This window comes from Strix uralensis, chromosome 2 (assembly GCF_047716275.1).
Source record: "Strix uralensis isolate ZFMK-TIS-50842 chromosome 2, bStrUra1, whole genome shotgun sequence".
Classification (NCBI taxonomy): Eukaryota; Metazoa; Chordata; class Aves; order Strigiformes; family Strigidae; genus Strix; species Strix uralensis.
In genome coordinates this window covers 137268489-137282124 of record NC_133973.1, presented here as the reverse complement: position 1 = coordinate 137282124, position 13636 = coordinate 137268489, and the positions used below count along the sequence as shown (strand labels likewise).

The following is a 13636-nucleotide window of genomic DNA, read 5'->3' as shown; positions in this document are numbered from 1 at the left end:
GCCTCAGCTCAGCTCAGCTTGCGTCGTGCCGGGTCGCTGACACCCCTCGGTCCTTCGTCCCCACAGGTACCGGCGACATCCCCGCGTCCACCAGCCTGCCGCCGTTAGTGGAGGGCCCGTTGCGCTGCTTCCTCCGCTGCACCGTCTCCCGAGTTGTATGGACGGCCCCCAAGCCGCCCGCCGCCCCCCTCCTCGTCCGCCTGAGGTGGTGGGGGGAAACCTCCGACGGCACCGTCTTCCAGCCCTCCTCCCGGCCGGGACAACTGGCGGGGAGAACCACCGCCCGCTACGCCGTCCGCTGTGGGCCCAGGCAGTTCACTGCTTACCTGACAGGTAGAGCTGCTTCTCCCTCGTCAGGCAGGGCAGGGCCGGAGTTGCGCAGAGACTCGCAAAAGCCGAGGAGTTATTTACCCACCAAGTAACCCGAGTTCTCTTTTCATTTACGGCTTCTTAGGTTGTTTTCCTGGTTCAGGAGACTTTTGATCTCAGCCTGGAGTTGGTGGCATCAGTCTTTCTAGTAGTCAGGTTTAGTGTGTAGGTCTGCAAACTGTTGCAGTCTCCTGTAGTCCCTGTAGTGTCAAGATCAGAAGATTTTTAGTATTATGCATGTCACATTAGACAGGCATTTCAGTGTTCTAAAGGTATGAAGAATAAAAAGATACTCAGTTGACCTTGTAATATTATTAAGGTACTTAATTTAGTGAAAGATCTGCAGGAAATTAATGCAAGCCTAGAGTCTGTCCGTAAAACCTGTGCCTGCTACCGTTACTTGTAGAATCATAGAATGGTTTGGGTTGGAAGGGACCTTAAAGATCATCCAGTTCCAACCCCCCTGCCAGAGGCAGGGCCACCTTCCACTAGCCCAGGTTGCCCAAAGCCCCGTCCAACCTGGCCTTGAACCCTTCCAGAGAGGGGGCAGCCACAGCTTCTCTGGGCAACCTGTGTCAGGGCCTCCTCACCTTCACAGGGAAGAATTTCTTCCTTAGATGTCATCTAAATCTCCCCTCTTTCAGTTTAAATCCATTAATTGTAACTAGTCCTTTTGTAGTGATCTTGTACTTATTTATCATAATTTCTTATCAGTATAACACTTCTTTACCTGCTGCCTCATTATCATAATTTCATGATATGACATTATGTTAACCTCTAGCATCTCTGTCATTTTAACAGAAAAGTTTTAATTGTGTTTAATTTGACCGTGTTGTGTGAGACTGAAACGAAGCTGTTCCTAATTTTTTCAGATATGGGTGTGCTTGTCCTGGAGGTAATGACCAAACTTGACCACCTTCCAATTGGCAGAGTACAAATCACTGGACTGTCCCAGCTCTCTCCCAGCCACCCGATCAGTGGGGTTTTCACTGTGGTTTCACCAACATCTGACAAACTAGGAGAGCTCCAGGTACTTACGTCTTTGCTCTTTATTATAAATTGTATTGCTGTAATACCAGTATAATCTGGTGCCAGGATCAAGCTGTACGAGGTACGCTGTAGACCTGGTCTCTGGCCAAGGCATGCGTGAACTAAGAGAGCAAATGAAAAATGAATATTGGTGGTGTTGACTCTGTTTTGTTTAGAAGGATGTGTGGCATTGGTAGTTCAACTTGAGAAAATCTGTAGTCTCTACGCTGAGAGTGACTTTTAGCAGATTTAAAAATGGATATTCAGTTCTAACAGTTCTCCACAGCCTCACTGGGCTGAAATTGTAGAAGATGTTGAAATCTGGGATTAAGAAGGTGGTGTTCTGTTTTGCAACCTTGACTCTGGATAATTTATCCTGAAAGATAGTTGCCTGTGATTTGAAAACATGGAATGTGAAATAGGTAGTTGTAAATATGTCAGAGTTTTATGATGTCACATAACTGCATGGTAATAAATATTACTTTGTGTCGAAAGGAACAGTTTTCCATAGCGTGACAAGTAAAGTGGAACACAGCGTGTGTTGTACTGAATTAAGAAAAGAACTAAATACTGTTTTCACCTTCTGTCTTTCAGGTCTCACTAGTCCTAGAACCTCTGCCAGCACTGTATGACACCAGCAGCTCTATCCCAACCACAGATGCAAGTTCCGATATCGCTGCTGCTCAGGGAAGCAGCAAGCTGCAGTTTCTTACTCCATCGCAGCAGTCGAGCCAGACACGGGCGACTATTGCTGGTCAAGAGTCCGTTAACAATAGCAGAGCCACAATTCCCAGGTATCTTTTTTTCCCCATGACGAAACTCTGGTTTATTTTGCAGTTCACACACTTTTTTTGAGTAATGGCTCTTCACTTGTGAGTTATGGAATACGTGATCTTTTTGAAAGTGCATTTTGTATGAAATCCAGAACATTCAGCATTTCAGAGCTTACAGGGACAGTTTCTCATCTGATATATATTCACATCCTATGATGACTTAATTCAAGCTGTGCTAGTTGACACAAGAGGTGCCACAAATCTTTTACTTCCAGCTTGAGTCGGTCTCTCTGATGGTATAAGTGGAAGATGAGGAGTCATTAAAATAATGTGTTGCTTTTCTTTTTGGAGCATGTACTGAAAGGGGGCAGCTGCAGTGCTAGGGAGAGTTTGAAGAGGCTTGAATCCCTTTACTGATCCACTTTAGTTGTTACCGAAATAATGTTTCATTTTTCAGTGGAGGAAAGGACCATTTGCTCTTTCAAGAGAACTCGGAAAACATAAAGGACATTTTTTCTGCTTCTCATCACCATCTGATTTTACCAGATGAACGTTTGAAAGTGAATCCTTCAAATCAGCAAGTGTCGTTTCCCACCAGCACAGATCCTGAAGCACCTGCTAGAACAAACATGCGGGTGCTTTCTTTGCATAACCCAGCTACAAAAGACCTGCTTTCAGGTTTGTATACAATTGGCATCATCTTTTAGATTTCACAATAAATAGCTCTTGATAATATTTCAGGTGCCTATCTAGAGATAAAGACTTAAGGGAAAGCGATACTTTGCATGCTCTCACTGTGCTATTTCAAACATAAAATTGTAACAAAAAGGTCTTTATGTAAAAACTACTGATTTAGTCTTGTTGGAAGGTGGCTTGAGTATCCAGATCAGGCAAACCATGCTGACCTGGAGGGGTAAAAGAAAAGGAAGCTCAGCTTCACAGGCTGTTTAATCATTGACATGTCTTCTGAGACATCCACCAAAGGTGCCACTCACGTTCAAATAGGTCTTGGGAGGGTTTCTATGCATTTTCAGATGAAGAATGATTTCTTTTCCATCACCTGCCAGTTAGCATCCCTTCTAGATCACAGACCGCCTGGACTGGATTCAAATGAGCATCAAAGTAGGGCACATTTCCATATGTGTTGTCTGTTGAGTTGGTTTTTATGTTTCAGAGGAGACCTAAAATTAGACTGCTGTTGAGACATCCTAAGGTGACGAGCTACTCTTCCATAAATTAATCTTGCTGCTGTATCTTAATAATGCCCCTCTAATGCCTGGCTTGGTGTGTGCAGATGAGTTATTTGCACGGCTCTGAGTGGGAGACTGATAGACTCGCTCTCTCCCAGCTGCGCTGTCTGTTTTATGGTGTGTAGCACGCACTTAATCTCCAGTACGTCAGGATCTCTTTATAACAGCAGAAAACAGAAGTTTCTTGACTGTAGCTGGCACATTTATTGTGTTTACACATTGCTGTTAAATTGCATTTGAATGCTGAGATTTAATGCTTCTGCTTATTCCTCAGCTCTTTTGGATCAAGGCAATAAACTCCGTGATGCCATGGTTGTTTCTGCAATGAAGTCTAGCCCAGACATGGAGATTGAATTGAATGAAGTGCCTTCTTTTATAGAGAGAGACGATTTCAAAGCAACAGCAAAGTGAGCTTGGAAAAGGGGGAAGTCATATTAAGCTCCAAACCATAAATTTTGAGACCTTACCAGGAAAACATGAAATACTGAGATTCATGTGATGTATTTTAAGATTGTTGTTCAAACGGGAAATTAATTTCTACTTGTGAATTGATTTTAATCATCATGTAGTAAGCTTTGACTTACATCATTGATTTTAATCTTGTTTCACAGTGTATTTGTATTTAGTACGGAGTTATTTGATAAGGAAATATTAAATGTTGATAAGGAATAAGTAATGTAAGGATCATAGCAAATTAAATGGTACTTCATCACAGAGAACAGGTTTTCAAAGAAATGTAAGTAATTAGTGGCATAAATTGAGTACTTTTGCATATTCTAGTTTGCATCTCTTGGTGCCAAAATACTCATGAAAATTTGCATCTATAACTGTGTTCTCAGAATTAGTAGTCATTATCTTCTTCCATATCTTTCTTAGCAGATTGGGGGAAAAAAAAGTGTTTGTGCCTTTTCAACTTCTAACTCCATCTTTGTTTAATACTAGGCTTAGTAAATGTTCTCAATTCAGTGAAATTAAAATTTAGAAGTATTAAGACAAATGCATCTTTTTTACAAGATAAACTTCAATTCCTTATTTTTGGAAAAAGATTAACAATGTCTTTTGTTGCACTGTAAATCAGAAAATAACGTCATTGTCTTTGACAGTCAACGATGCTGCTGCAAGCACAATTTAAATTATTTCTGTTCAAACTATTCCAGTTTGTTTAAAAGTAGATGATTTTGGACTTTACAGGAGAAACTGGATGTTCCAGGAACATCACTTATAAACATCTTGCTTGTCTTTCTCAGGCCCTCTCTTCTAGTTTGCAGCAGTTGTGCTTAAACTGCAAGATTGGGCCATCTTTATGGTTGGACTCGGTGATCGTAAAGGTCTTTTCCAACCTAAATGATTGTGTGATTCTGTGACACATTGCAAAGTATAAGATTTTGGATGTGACTTGTAGCAGACTGCAGAGTTGCAGAAAGTTTTTGTGTATCTAGAGATTAAGCTGAAAACTGGAGAAGGCTGTAGATAATCTTTAATTTTTATCCTTGATGGATTAATGTTGAACGTGCCTTAAGGTCTTTATTTTTCCTTTTACTGCTCTCTGTGCTGCAATCGCTCTTATCCAGGAGCCCAAAAGGTTTGGACTCAGATTTTTTGCCTGCTCCTGAAGATCCCCATCTCGTTGCATCTGAAGTGTCAGGTCAGCCATTTGACCTAAACTCTGAAGAAAGAGCAATACAGTTACTGTTGGGCAGGTGAGTGTAATGCACTGGGGGTTACTGCAAAATTGTCTTTATTTGAGCAGTTTATACTGAAAAATGCCTCTTGGCTCTTCAAGTTCTCCACATTTCTGGAAATGTAGCTAGTGAATCATGTGTGCAGGTGATGGAGGTGTTTTATACCTCAGCTTGCACTCTAATGTATGACAACCGAGACAGCTCCGAGTCCCTTGATGTAAAAATAATGTCAGAAGGATTAACTATGATCTTTAATAAGATTAAGTGATTTAATAGTTGTAACTGTTGTGCCCTAAAATGTGAAGAAGTACATAAAACAAATACAATGTTTCTTTGAAAAAATTGCAGTCTGTAAATTAAAAATAGAGAGAACTGATAGTTATTTTTAATCTTTCTCCAAATATTAAGTTGACCTTTTCCTCTCATTTTGTGAGGAGTAGTAAGAGTATAAATGATGTAAATGGTTGTCTTCATCCAAATCAGGGGTATGAAGCATACAGCTTCTGTGTCAGATGTGGTTTAAAATTTCAGTTCATATATCTTGTGTCCTGCACTTACTCTTTCCCTGTGGTTTATCACTGGATGACACTGCAGTGTTTGCAGATCATAAAATGGTTTTGAGCTCACAGCACAGATAGAAAACCCTTAAACCAAACCAACCCCAGCTTGCTCTAACCATGTTCTGAAGATACTTGTATTTACGTATTCAGATATAGCTTGTATTTATTTTTTTATTAAAGTAAACTGTCCTTAAGTATTACTGGTATCTTAAAGCATTGAAAAAGTTATGAAGTGCTTATAAATATTATAGGTAGATATTAATAGATATATGTTATGATGAGGGTCATCAAGCACTGGAACGGGTTGCCCCAGGAGGTTGTGGAATCTTCAGTTTTGGAGATATTCAAAATCCAGCTGGACAATTTTCTTATTTGCATCCTCTACCTTTGAGCAGGGGTTGGACTAGATGGTCTCAAGAATTCCCTTCCAATCTCCTGTTCCATGATTCTACGGCTGGGTGTTCACACGCACTTCTTTCACGTTGTTATCACAAGATAACCCATCGGGTTGGGTCACAGACGTGTGTCAGGTTGGGCATGGTGCTGTGTGAGCACAGTTTGGCTGTAGCTGGAACCAATATAGCACAAACCCAGTATAGAACAGACAGTGTTGTCAGAATTTATAAAACACTGACTGCAGGACTTGCAACGCTAAGTTATGTTTCTTTCTCTTGTGTCCACAGTGCTGATTTATCTCCTGTGCATTTCTGGGATCGGACAGGTTCCCATTTGGATTCTCTCTCTCTTGGGAGTGAGGTGTATGACAGTGAGCTCAATGATCCCCATTACGACCAGAGTCTGCTAGAGAGTCTTTTTTACACAGCTCCTGTAAGTGGAGATCAAACGGAAGGTGCTTAATATGTAGTCCCTAAGGTGAAGAAAACCAGAAGTCTGCATCAAAAAAAAAAAAGCTACAGATTTCAGTATCAGTAAGGCTTAATAAGCATTAAGTATCATACAGAAGCTTGTGAGAACATCGCTTACAATTAATATTATTAAAAGAATACTGTTAAGACTACAAAGTCAAGCATCGAGTTTGGAAATTGCTAGTATTGAGTCTGTCCATGAAGACTTTTCTTTAAACCTCTGAAAAATTTTGGTACAATTTTAATTGTTTCGAATTATGCAATCTGCAAGTTGTTTCTCTTCTTTCTTTATGTATCATGACCATTATGAATCCTTCTTGACAATAATAGTTAACTTCTTATTTTATGTGTGTTATTTCTGTTTCAGAAATCTGATTCCAGTTTAAGTGATTTCCTCAGTGATGATGATGATGTTAATGCCTCCAAAAAAGTAACCAAGACAGAAAATCTCAAGAAAACCGATCCAGTGAGTGCACAGAAGGATTCCAATGCCTTTGGTCAGGATCAGAAGGTGACAGAAATTAAACCCAGGTAAATAGTTTCATTAGTGACTTGTTTTGCAGCATCTTGCTTCTTGTAGGTTAGTTTTAGCAAGAATCCCACTATGTTATCGTGCTCTGTCATTATCACACAGTTCACTGAATAACCATTTTGGTGGGGAATTCTGATAGCATCACTGGCAAAGATGGAGCATCAGCATCACCCAGGAATTGCTATATGTTGTTAAAGAAACTATTCAGATGCAATTAGTTAAAACCACGAGTTTGCCAAAAATGCAGTAAGCCTAGTAATAACGTTGGAAACTGTGGGAGCAGAAGTGCTCAGGCCTGAGCGGGCCTCTTGACTGGACTCTCGCCATGACTCCTGAAACAATAATCACTGTGTAACCTTTGTGCTAAATTAGTCCCTATGTGGAAAAAACCAGACTGCAGACCAGCTTTGTGCAGTTCTGGGGCCTTGTGTATGTAACAGATATGAAATAACTCACATCCTGTTGTCTGTCTTTGCACAATGCCTCTAAGTGTGTAAAATTTGTATCTGCTTTACAGGGACAGAGTTCACATCAGCAGAGTCTGTTTCTTTGCTGATCTATGTTCTCTCCTACCGTTGTAGTAAATAAACTTTTGTTCTGACCTCATCTAAATTCCCTTTTTTCCATGACAGAACCAGTAAAACAGTGTCCCTAAAAACCCAAGTATCAAGCTTTACTTGTACGATACCAGTTAGCATTAAGGTTTTATGATTATTTTTTTTTTTCTGATTCAGCTTCAAACAATTATTTCTGAAACTTTTCTTACAAATACTGCTATTTTTACATTCAGGTAAAATTTGTATCTCCAGAGGTAACAACACAAAACCATTTACAAGTCGAGTCTTACAAATAAAGTGCAAGTGAGATTTTTAAGTTATGACAAAAATCTTGTTGCTATTCCTCTGCGGCAGTGACTTGTCCATGTGTATAACTGTACCTTCTCCCTTTTTTTTGTATATGACGTTAAATGAAGCTTCTTTTTGAAGAGTTAAACTGCATAATTTGTTTTCAAAACTCCAACGATGTGAAACGTTGTTGCGCTTTTTTTTTCCCCCCCCAATTATGTACCCTAGATATTGTATATTGTAGGGTTTCTGTTACGGAGACCACCAAATTTGTTGTAAAAAATACATTTTTAAATGTGCGTTTTAATGATCCGTGAGCAGTTTTTAAATAATATCCCACCAACCTATAATTTCCCCTTCACGTGGTTGTGTTAAGAATGTTCATATAGTCCTGATTCTCAGTTTTATCTCTTCAGCTGCTCTCCTACTAGACCCCTTGCTCTTCCAGAAGATCCCACAGAAGCAGCTGATGTCACGTCCCTGAGCGTAGACAGGTTGGCATTGCTGGAGCGAATACACCTAGCCAGAGTCATCATTGAAAGCTTGAAAATCCCTCCTGAGAGCATCCAGATCACACCAAGAAAGAAAGGTTTAATGGGGAAGCCTCCAAGACTTGCGTCAGATAATAAGTGGTAAGAGGGATTGTTTCTTGCCAGCTTGTTACTTGTGCCCTTGTGGTAGATTTCTCTGAGGTCGGTTTTGTAGTCCAGCTTACCTCAGCTCTCCAGGCTTCTGAGGTCTTCCTATTTCTCTGCTCCTCTCAGGAAATTGTATACCATAGACTTCTGAAAGTTAGACAGGTGAATAATTTATCCTGAGGTAGGCTCACTTCAGGCCATGCTTATTCTGGGGAGGTACCAATGTGCTTTGTGCGTGGCAATACATTGAAAACAAACGTTTTGGGGTTTTTTGGAGAATCTGACATACATGTAATCTATTGAAGGAATTCATAAAACAGGTAGTTCAATTACTCAAAAAAAGTAGAATAACAATAAATTGTCAATATGAAACTTGCCTGCTATGTTCAGTTTCATTATGTACATTAGATATTTGATGGTTTGTGATGATCCATTCACTTTTTTATTCCTAGTACCTTCTTTGTGGAGTACCACTTCCCTGTGGGAGCCTCCAAGGATGCAAAAGGGCAGATCTCCATAACAACAGAAGTAATTCGAATAGCTTCAAGTAAAATCACAGATGATGGTAAGAGCATTATTCTTCCCTCTGGTATTTAGTTTTGTTGATTCTTTCATCTCTTAGAAATTATTTAGTAGCACTTTCTATGTATTTTCTTTGCTGACTGAAAAATACAGTATGACTAGTGGCACCTCTACCAACAAAGTTGCTGTGCTACAGGGAGTGGAGTGCTCCTCTCAGGATGAAGGAAGACAAGAGCTTTTTTTTTGAATTATTTTTTTGCTTCTAAAAAGTATTGATATTGAGGTTTTCAAATTTCTTTTCCTAGGGACGTAATAGTGGGGCAATAAGCCCATTCCTTCCTTTCAACATAAAACCAATATCCTTTCTGCAGTAGTATGAGGATGATAAAGTACTTTTAGAAATACCAGCGATACTTATATCTCAAAGAAGTACTTTTTCCAGATGCTGAAGTATGTCATCTAACATCTGCAAGAGCTCAGAGTCTGCTGGATCTGAGAGATCTTGTGCTCAAATCAGTAGACATTACTCTCTTCACTGCAAGTCACCAGTGTTTGTATAACTGAGAACAATTTATGTTATGTTTCTCTCCTCAGTGAGCAGAGAATGGTGTATGAGCAAGATCCTCTCTGCCCAGTCTTCCCAGAAACTGGAATTCCAGGGTGACTTTCAAATGCCTCTCCCATTGCCTTTGCATCTTTCTGGGTGGCACTTGAGAGATCTGGGGGTAATTCTGAGTTCTCTTGTATATTCTCCATTTGTGTCCAGACAAAACATCTAATTATTCTGAACCTTAGCTCTTTGTAATATAAAAATAATACAGCCTCCTGCACTTTGTCTTGTGTAGTTAGATTCCAGCTCTTTGGAACCTAGAAAAATAGATAGGGTTGAAAATAATTTGAAGAAGCCGTCAAGTCAATCCACTGTACCGAAATCTTTCCTGAGAGCTGTTTATCTCACTTATTAAAGATTCCCAATGGGAAGAATTCCACAGCTGTCCCAGGCAAGCTGTAGAAGTGCTGTGCTTCCTTAGAAAAGTTTCCTTATGTCTGAGTTTTTGTCATCTCAAGAATACTTTTATCCATTGTGAACAAGGAAAGCATACTACTTCAACACTACTATTGTACTTCTTGTTGTTATTGTACTTCTTGTTCTTCTCTTTTCTAGACTAAACACCAATTCCTTCAGTCTTTTCTTGCAGATATTACTTTTCTCCTGAACCTGTGATTATTCTTGCAGCTCAGCTTTGACTCTCAAGATATGTCTTGAAATATATTGTTCTCCCACTGAAGAAGGGAGTGTCTTACTGTGTGCTAGCATGACAGAGACTTGGTATCAACTGCAGCCTTTAGATGCTGTTGTAATATTAATTTTGTTGTGCTGCCCTCCTGCTATTTTCTGGCCTTGGAAACTGAACAGTTTGCTTTGGGCTTGGTGTTAATTAGTAATGCAAAATTAAATGATTGTGTGTGTAACAGAGCAATCTCCACGGGAAAGTTTATTTATATTCACTTAATTTTGAATATTTGTTGCTCCTGTGAGCAACAACAACAAGATAAAGGTAGTGGTTACCTACAGAGTTGTAACATAATTTAGTAGGTTGAAACCTTGAGAGATTCTTGTTGAGGGTTCCAGTGACAGCCCTTCTCCCTTCAGCTCCCAGCCGTGCTTGATCTCTGATTCTGGCAGATGTGCAAATGCTCTCTGTGTGTTTGTCCATCCTTCTCAGAAGGGCCATCACTTTCCCCTCATACCTTCTAATCTTTATGTGGCTCTGCTCACCCTGCATGTTCTCTGCAGAGGCTGAGGATTTCTCTGTTCCTGATCAAGCTCAAAAGACAGGTTAGCTCTGAATCCAGTTAAGAGCTCACAAGTCTCTGTCTTCCTTGCAGTGGTGAGATTTCAGCAGCGGTTTGTGTTCCCTGTCCGTTTTGGTGGAACGATGATAAAGCACTGGCAAAGCTCTGACCTTGCTTTTAAAATCTACATGAGAAAAAGCACACAGAAAAAGGTATTTATTAAAAGTCATTTATACTTTGTGTGTTGAAAAGCAAAGAAATTCTTTGCATTTCTATTTCCTCCAAATACTTACGCAGACAGCAGTGGCTGTTTTAAGTCTTCTGCAATGCTTCATTGCAATTGCTGCCATCTCAACCATTGGAGGCAAAACAAAGTAACGTGGCTTCACTGAGCCACTTCTTAATCAACCATTGCCAGATATTATGAAGGGAAGTGACATTATGTGCAGATCCTATAAGTTGAACTAATTGCTGTTGAATCTTATCACCCAACTGAAAGATTTTCCGAGTTTGAGACTGACAGACAAAAAAAAAATTGTCCTTCCCTCATCTTAAAAACTGATCTCTTGCTGTTTAAGCATATTGGATCAATTACAAGCGTTAGTCTTCAATGAGAACACAGCTCATTTAGCCATACAGAATGAGTTAATGTGGATACAGTTGATATCATTACTCTGCCCAGGGCAAGGGGAATAACGTGAGGTGTGAGAAACTGGTGTAACTTGTGCATTTGGGGAGGGAAAAAAAAAAGTATCTTTCTTTTCGCTAAAAATATTTGCATAATCATCTGCATGTGATGAAGACAGTGAGAGGTGTTAACTCAGCTTATGTTTTGTTTTAATCAATACCAAGGATATCTGCCCATCTGTTCTAACGGGAGCTTTTCTTTTAATGGGTGGATAAATTGCATCTTTAACTATGGAAATTTTGCTCAGTTGCTGAGATTTGAGATGTTCATTTTTGCATTAATCTGGAACTGTTTACAGTGGATACTGGGAGAATTTTCCATACTGCTGTCCTTGTGAGACTTGAAATTGGACCTAAGAGAAACTTTCCTACAAATCCCTCTTGGTACAACTAATTGTATTGGAGTGGGGAGGGTGAGTGGCTGACCATGGCTTCCCAGAAGGTTTTTGTTTCCTATTATGCCCTTAGTTCTTGAAACCTGACAGAAATATCGTAAAATGGATTCTTTTTCTGCCCTCAGCCAGTGGCCGTTGGCTCAGCAGCACTGCAGTTATTCAAGGTTATTCAGTCCGAGTTGCTCGCTGTCAGCTGTGAAATACCTGTGGAAAAAGAGGGAGGTCAGACACAAGTTGGACGGCTAAAGGTATGTGTTTTACTTTACACAGTTTGAGTTAAACGACCTGTTGTTACTAATTTTGGCTGGATGTTCTCTTTTTTGGTCCACCCTTCCTTCCCCGCCTCTTTCTTTTCTCTCTTTGTTTTAATTGCTGGGTCTTGGATGTGAAGGTTTGTAAGACCGATACAAGATAACACGAAGCTTTAGAGTTTTGAAGAAATATTTTGAACCTCCTGCCTGTCTAAGGATGTTGCTGTGTTTCCCTGGCTGCAGGGTAAAACGAGGGGTAGGGCTTGGGTACAGAAACCTCTCTACAGACAGATTTTGAGTAGCACATGTTCAGGGCTGGGAGCTTTGGCATCTGCTCCACACATGACGTGAGCTGAGGCCTCTCCTGCCACAGAGGCCTGATGCTCCCTGTTACTGGTACCACCTTGTCACTTCAGGAGTTACCTTCTCTCAGCCAGAGTTTCTACCAGCATGCTCAACTTCTGATTGAGAAGGATTAACAGTCCTGCACAGCACGTTTGAGAAATTTGCCAGTTCTGAGGATAAACAGATTAGCAAGTGAAGGTTTAAGAGAGTATTTGGGAATTTTACATTCAGAGCTCTGAAATTATTCCCGTACTGAGAATGTGAGCACGGACTGCTTCTCTCACTTTGTAGCTGACAAGATGAGCGATGTTCCCTGTCACAGGGGCTGTGAAACTTCCTCCAGAGAAGCCATTCAGCAGAGCTGCCAGCAGACGAGTGGCAGAAGGGTGAAACACAAAATGTAGAGATTAGGTGTGGGAGGAGTTAACTGAAGGCAGAGAAGAGAAATGGTGCGGGAGAGAATGGAGTGGAACAAGGTGTGAGAGGAGAAAAGTGGAAGGAGGTGTTGTGGGGAATTAGTAAACTGAAGTTCAATGCAAGAACTTATGGAAGGGGAAGCTAATACTAAAGAAAACTGATTTTTGTTGCGCTCTCTTGGGTTTCACTTGCTCAGTGTAATACCTGCCTGTCAGCCATACCTGTGTGTCCAACTGTTCTGGCCAGGGCGTGGAGGATGAGGGATGGCAGCTATTGAGTCCACTTCCCATTTCTTGGCTTCTTTCTGACCGATGGCCTTGAACTCCTCATCTTTGGACATGTTCTTTATACCCTATAGGAGTAAATACTGTTAGGGATCTTTTGCCTCAATATCTTGTCTTATCCCTCCTAAGTCATAGGCAAAACTCTTGAGTCTGATTGTTTTGTTTTCCTTATCTGGGCATCTTATGGCTCCAATCCTTTTCTTTATCCTGTTACCTTATCTTCTGGACTTCAGTTTATTCCTCCCCTTCTTGCTGTCTTGTCATGTGAGTGAATCCAGCAGACCTATGGTGCTCTGTAGCAATTAACACTTGCAGTTCCTTTAACCCTTGTTCTGATGTTTCTTTAATCACTTTCACGCACACATTTTTGTTCACATCGATTGATTTCTCTTGC

General features: G+C 40.5%; 1 protein-coding gene across 16 annotated transcripts in view; it reads left to right on the top strand.

The window, feature by feature from the left end:
* The window catches only part of LOC141939896 (putative mitochondrial transporter UCP3), a 56822-nt gene that overhangs the window by 204 nt on the left and 42982 nt on the right, over positions 1 to 13636 (top strand). For 13 of the 16 annotated variants that reach the window (XR_012627782.1, XR_012627781.1, XR_012627783.1 and 10 more), the window contains exons 2-13: positions 67 to 333; positions 1242 to 1399; positions 1993 to 2192; positions 2629 to 2849; positions 3696 to 3828; positions 4993 to 5121; positions 6347 to 6491; positions 6897 to 7060; positions 8323 to 8538; positions 8997 to 9109; positions 10957 to 11075; positions 12071 to 12193. Coding sequence is in view for 10 of the 16 variants with exons in the window: in XM_074860561.1 (XP_074716662.1) it covers positions 67 to 333; positions 1242 to 1399; positions 1993 to 2192; positions 2629 to 2849; positions 3696 to 3828; positions 4993 to 5121; positions 6347 to 6491; positions 6897 to 7060; positions 8323 to 8538; positions 8997 to 9109; positions 10957 to 11075; positions 12071 to 12193 (1988 nt within the window). In the remaining 6 variants the exon portion in view is untranslated. Of the gene's footprint in view, positions 1 to 66; positions 334 to 1241; positions 1400 to 1992; positions 2193 to 2628; positions 2850 to 3695; positions 3829 to 4992; positions 5122 to 6346; positions 6492 to 6896; positions 7061 to 8322; positions 8539 to 8996; positions 9110 to 9660; positions 9792 to 10956; positions 11076 to 11849; positions 11964 to 12070; positions 12194 to 13636 lie in introns of those variants that run through there. The other 3 variants (XR_012627786.1, XM_074860570.1, XR_012627784.1) reach the window with 3 other exon arrangements.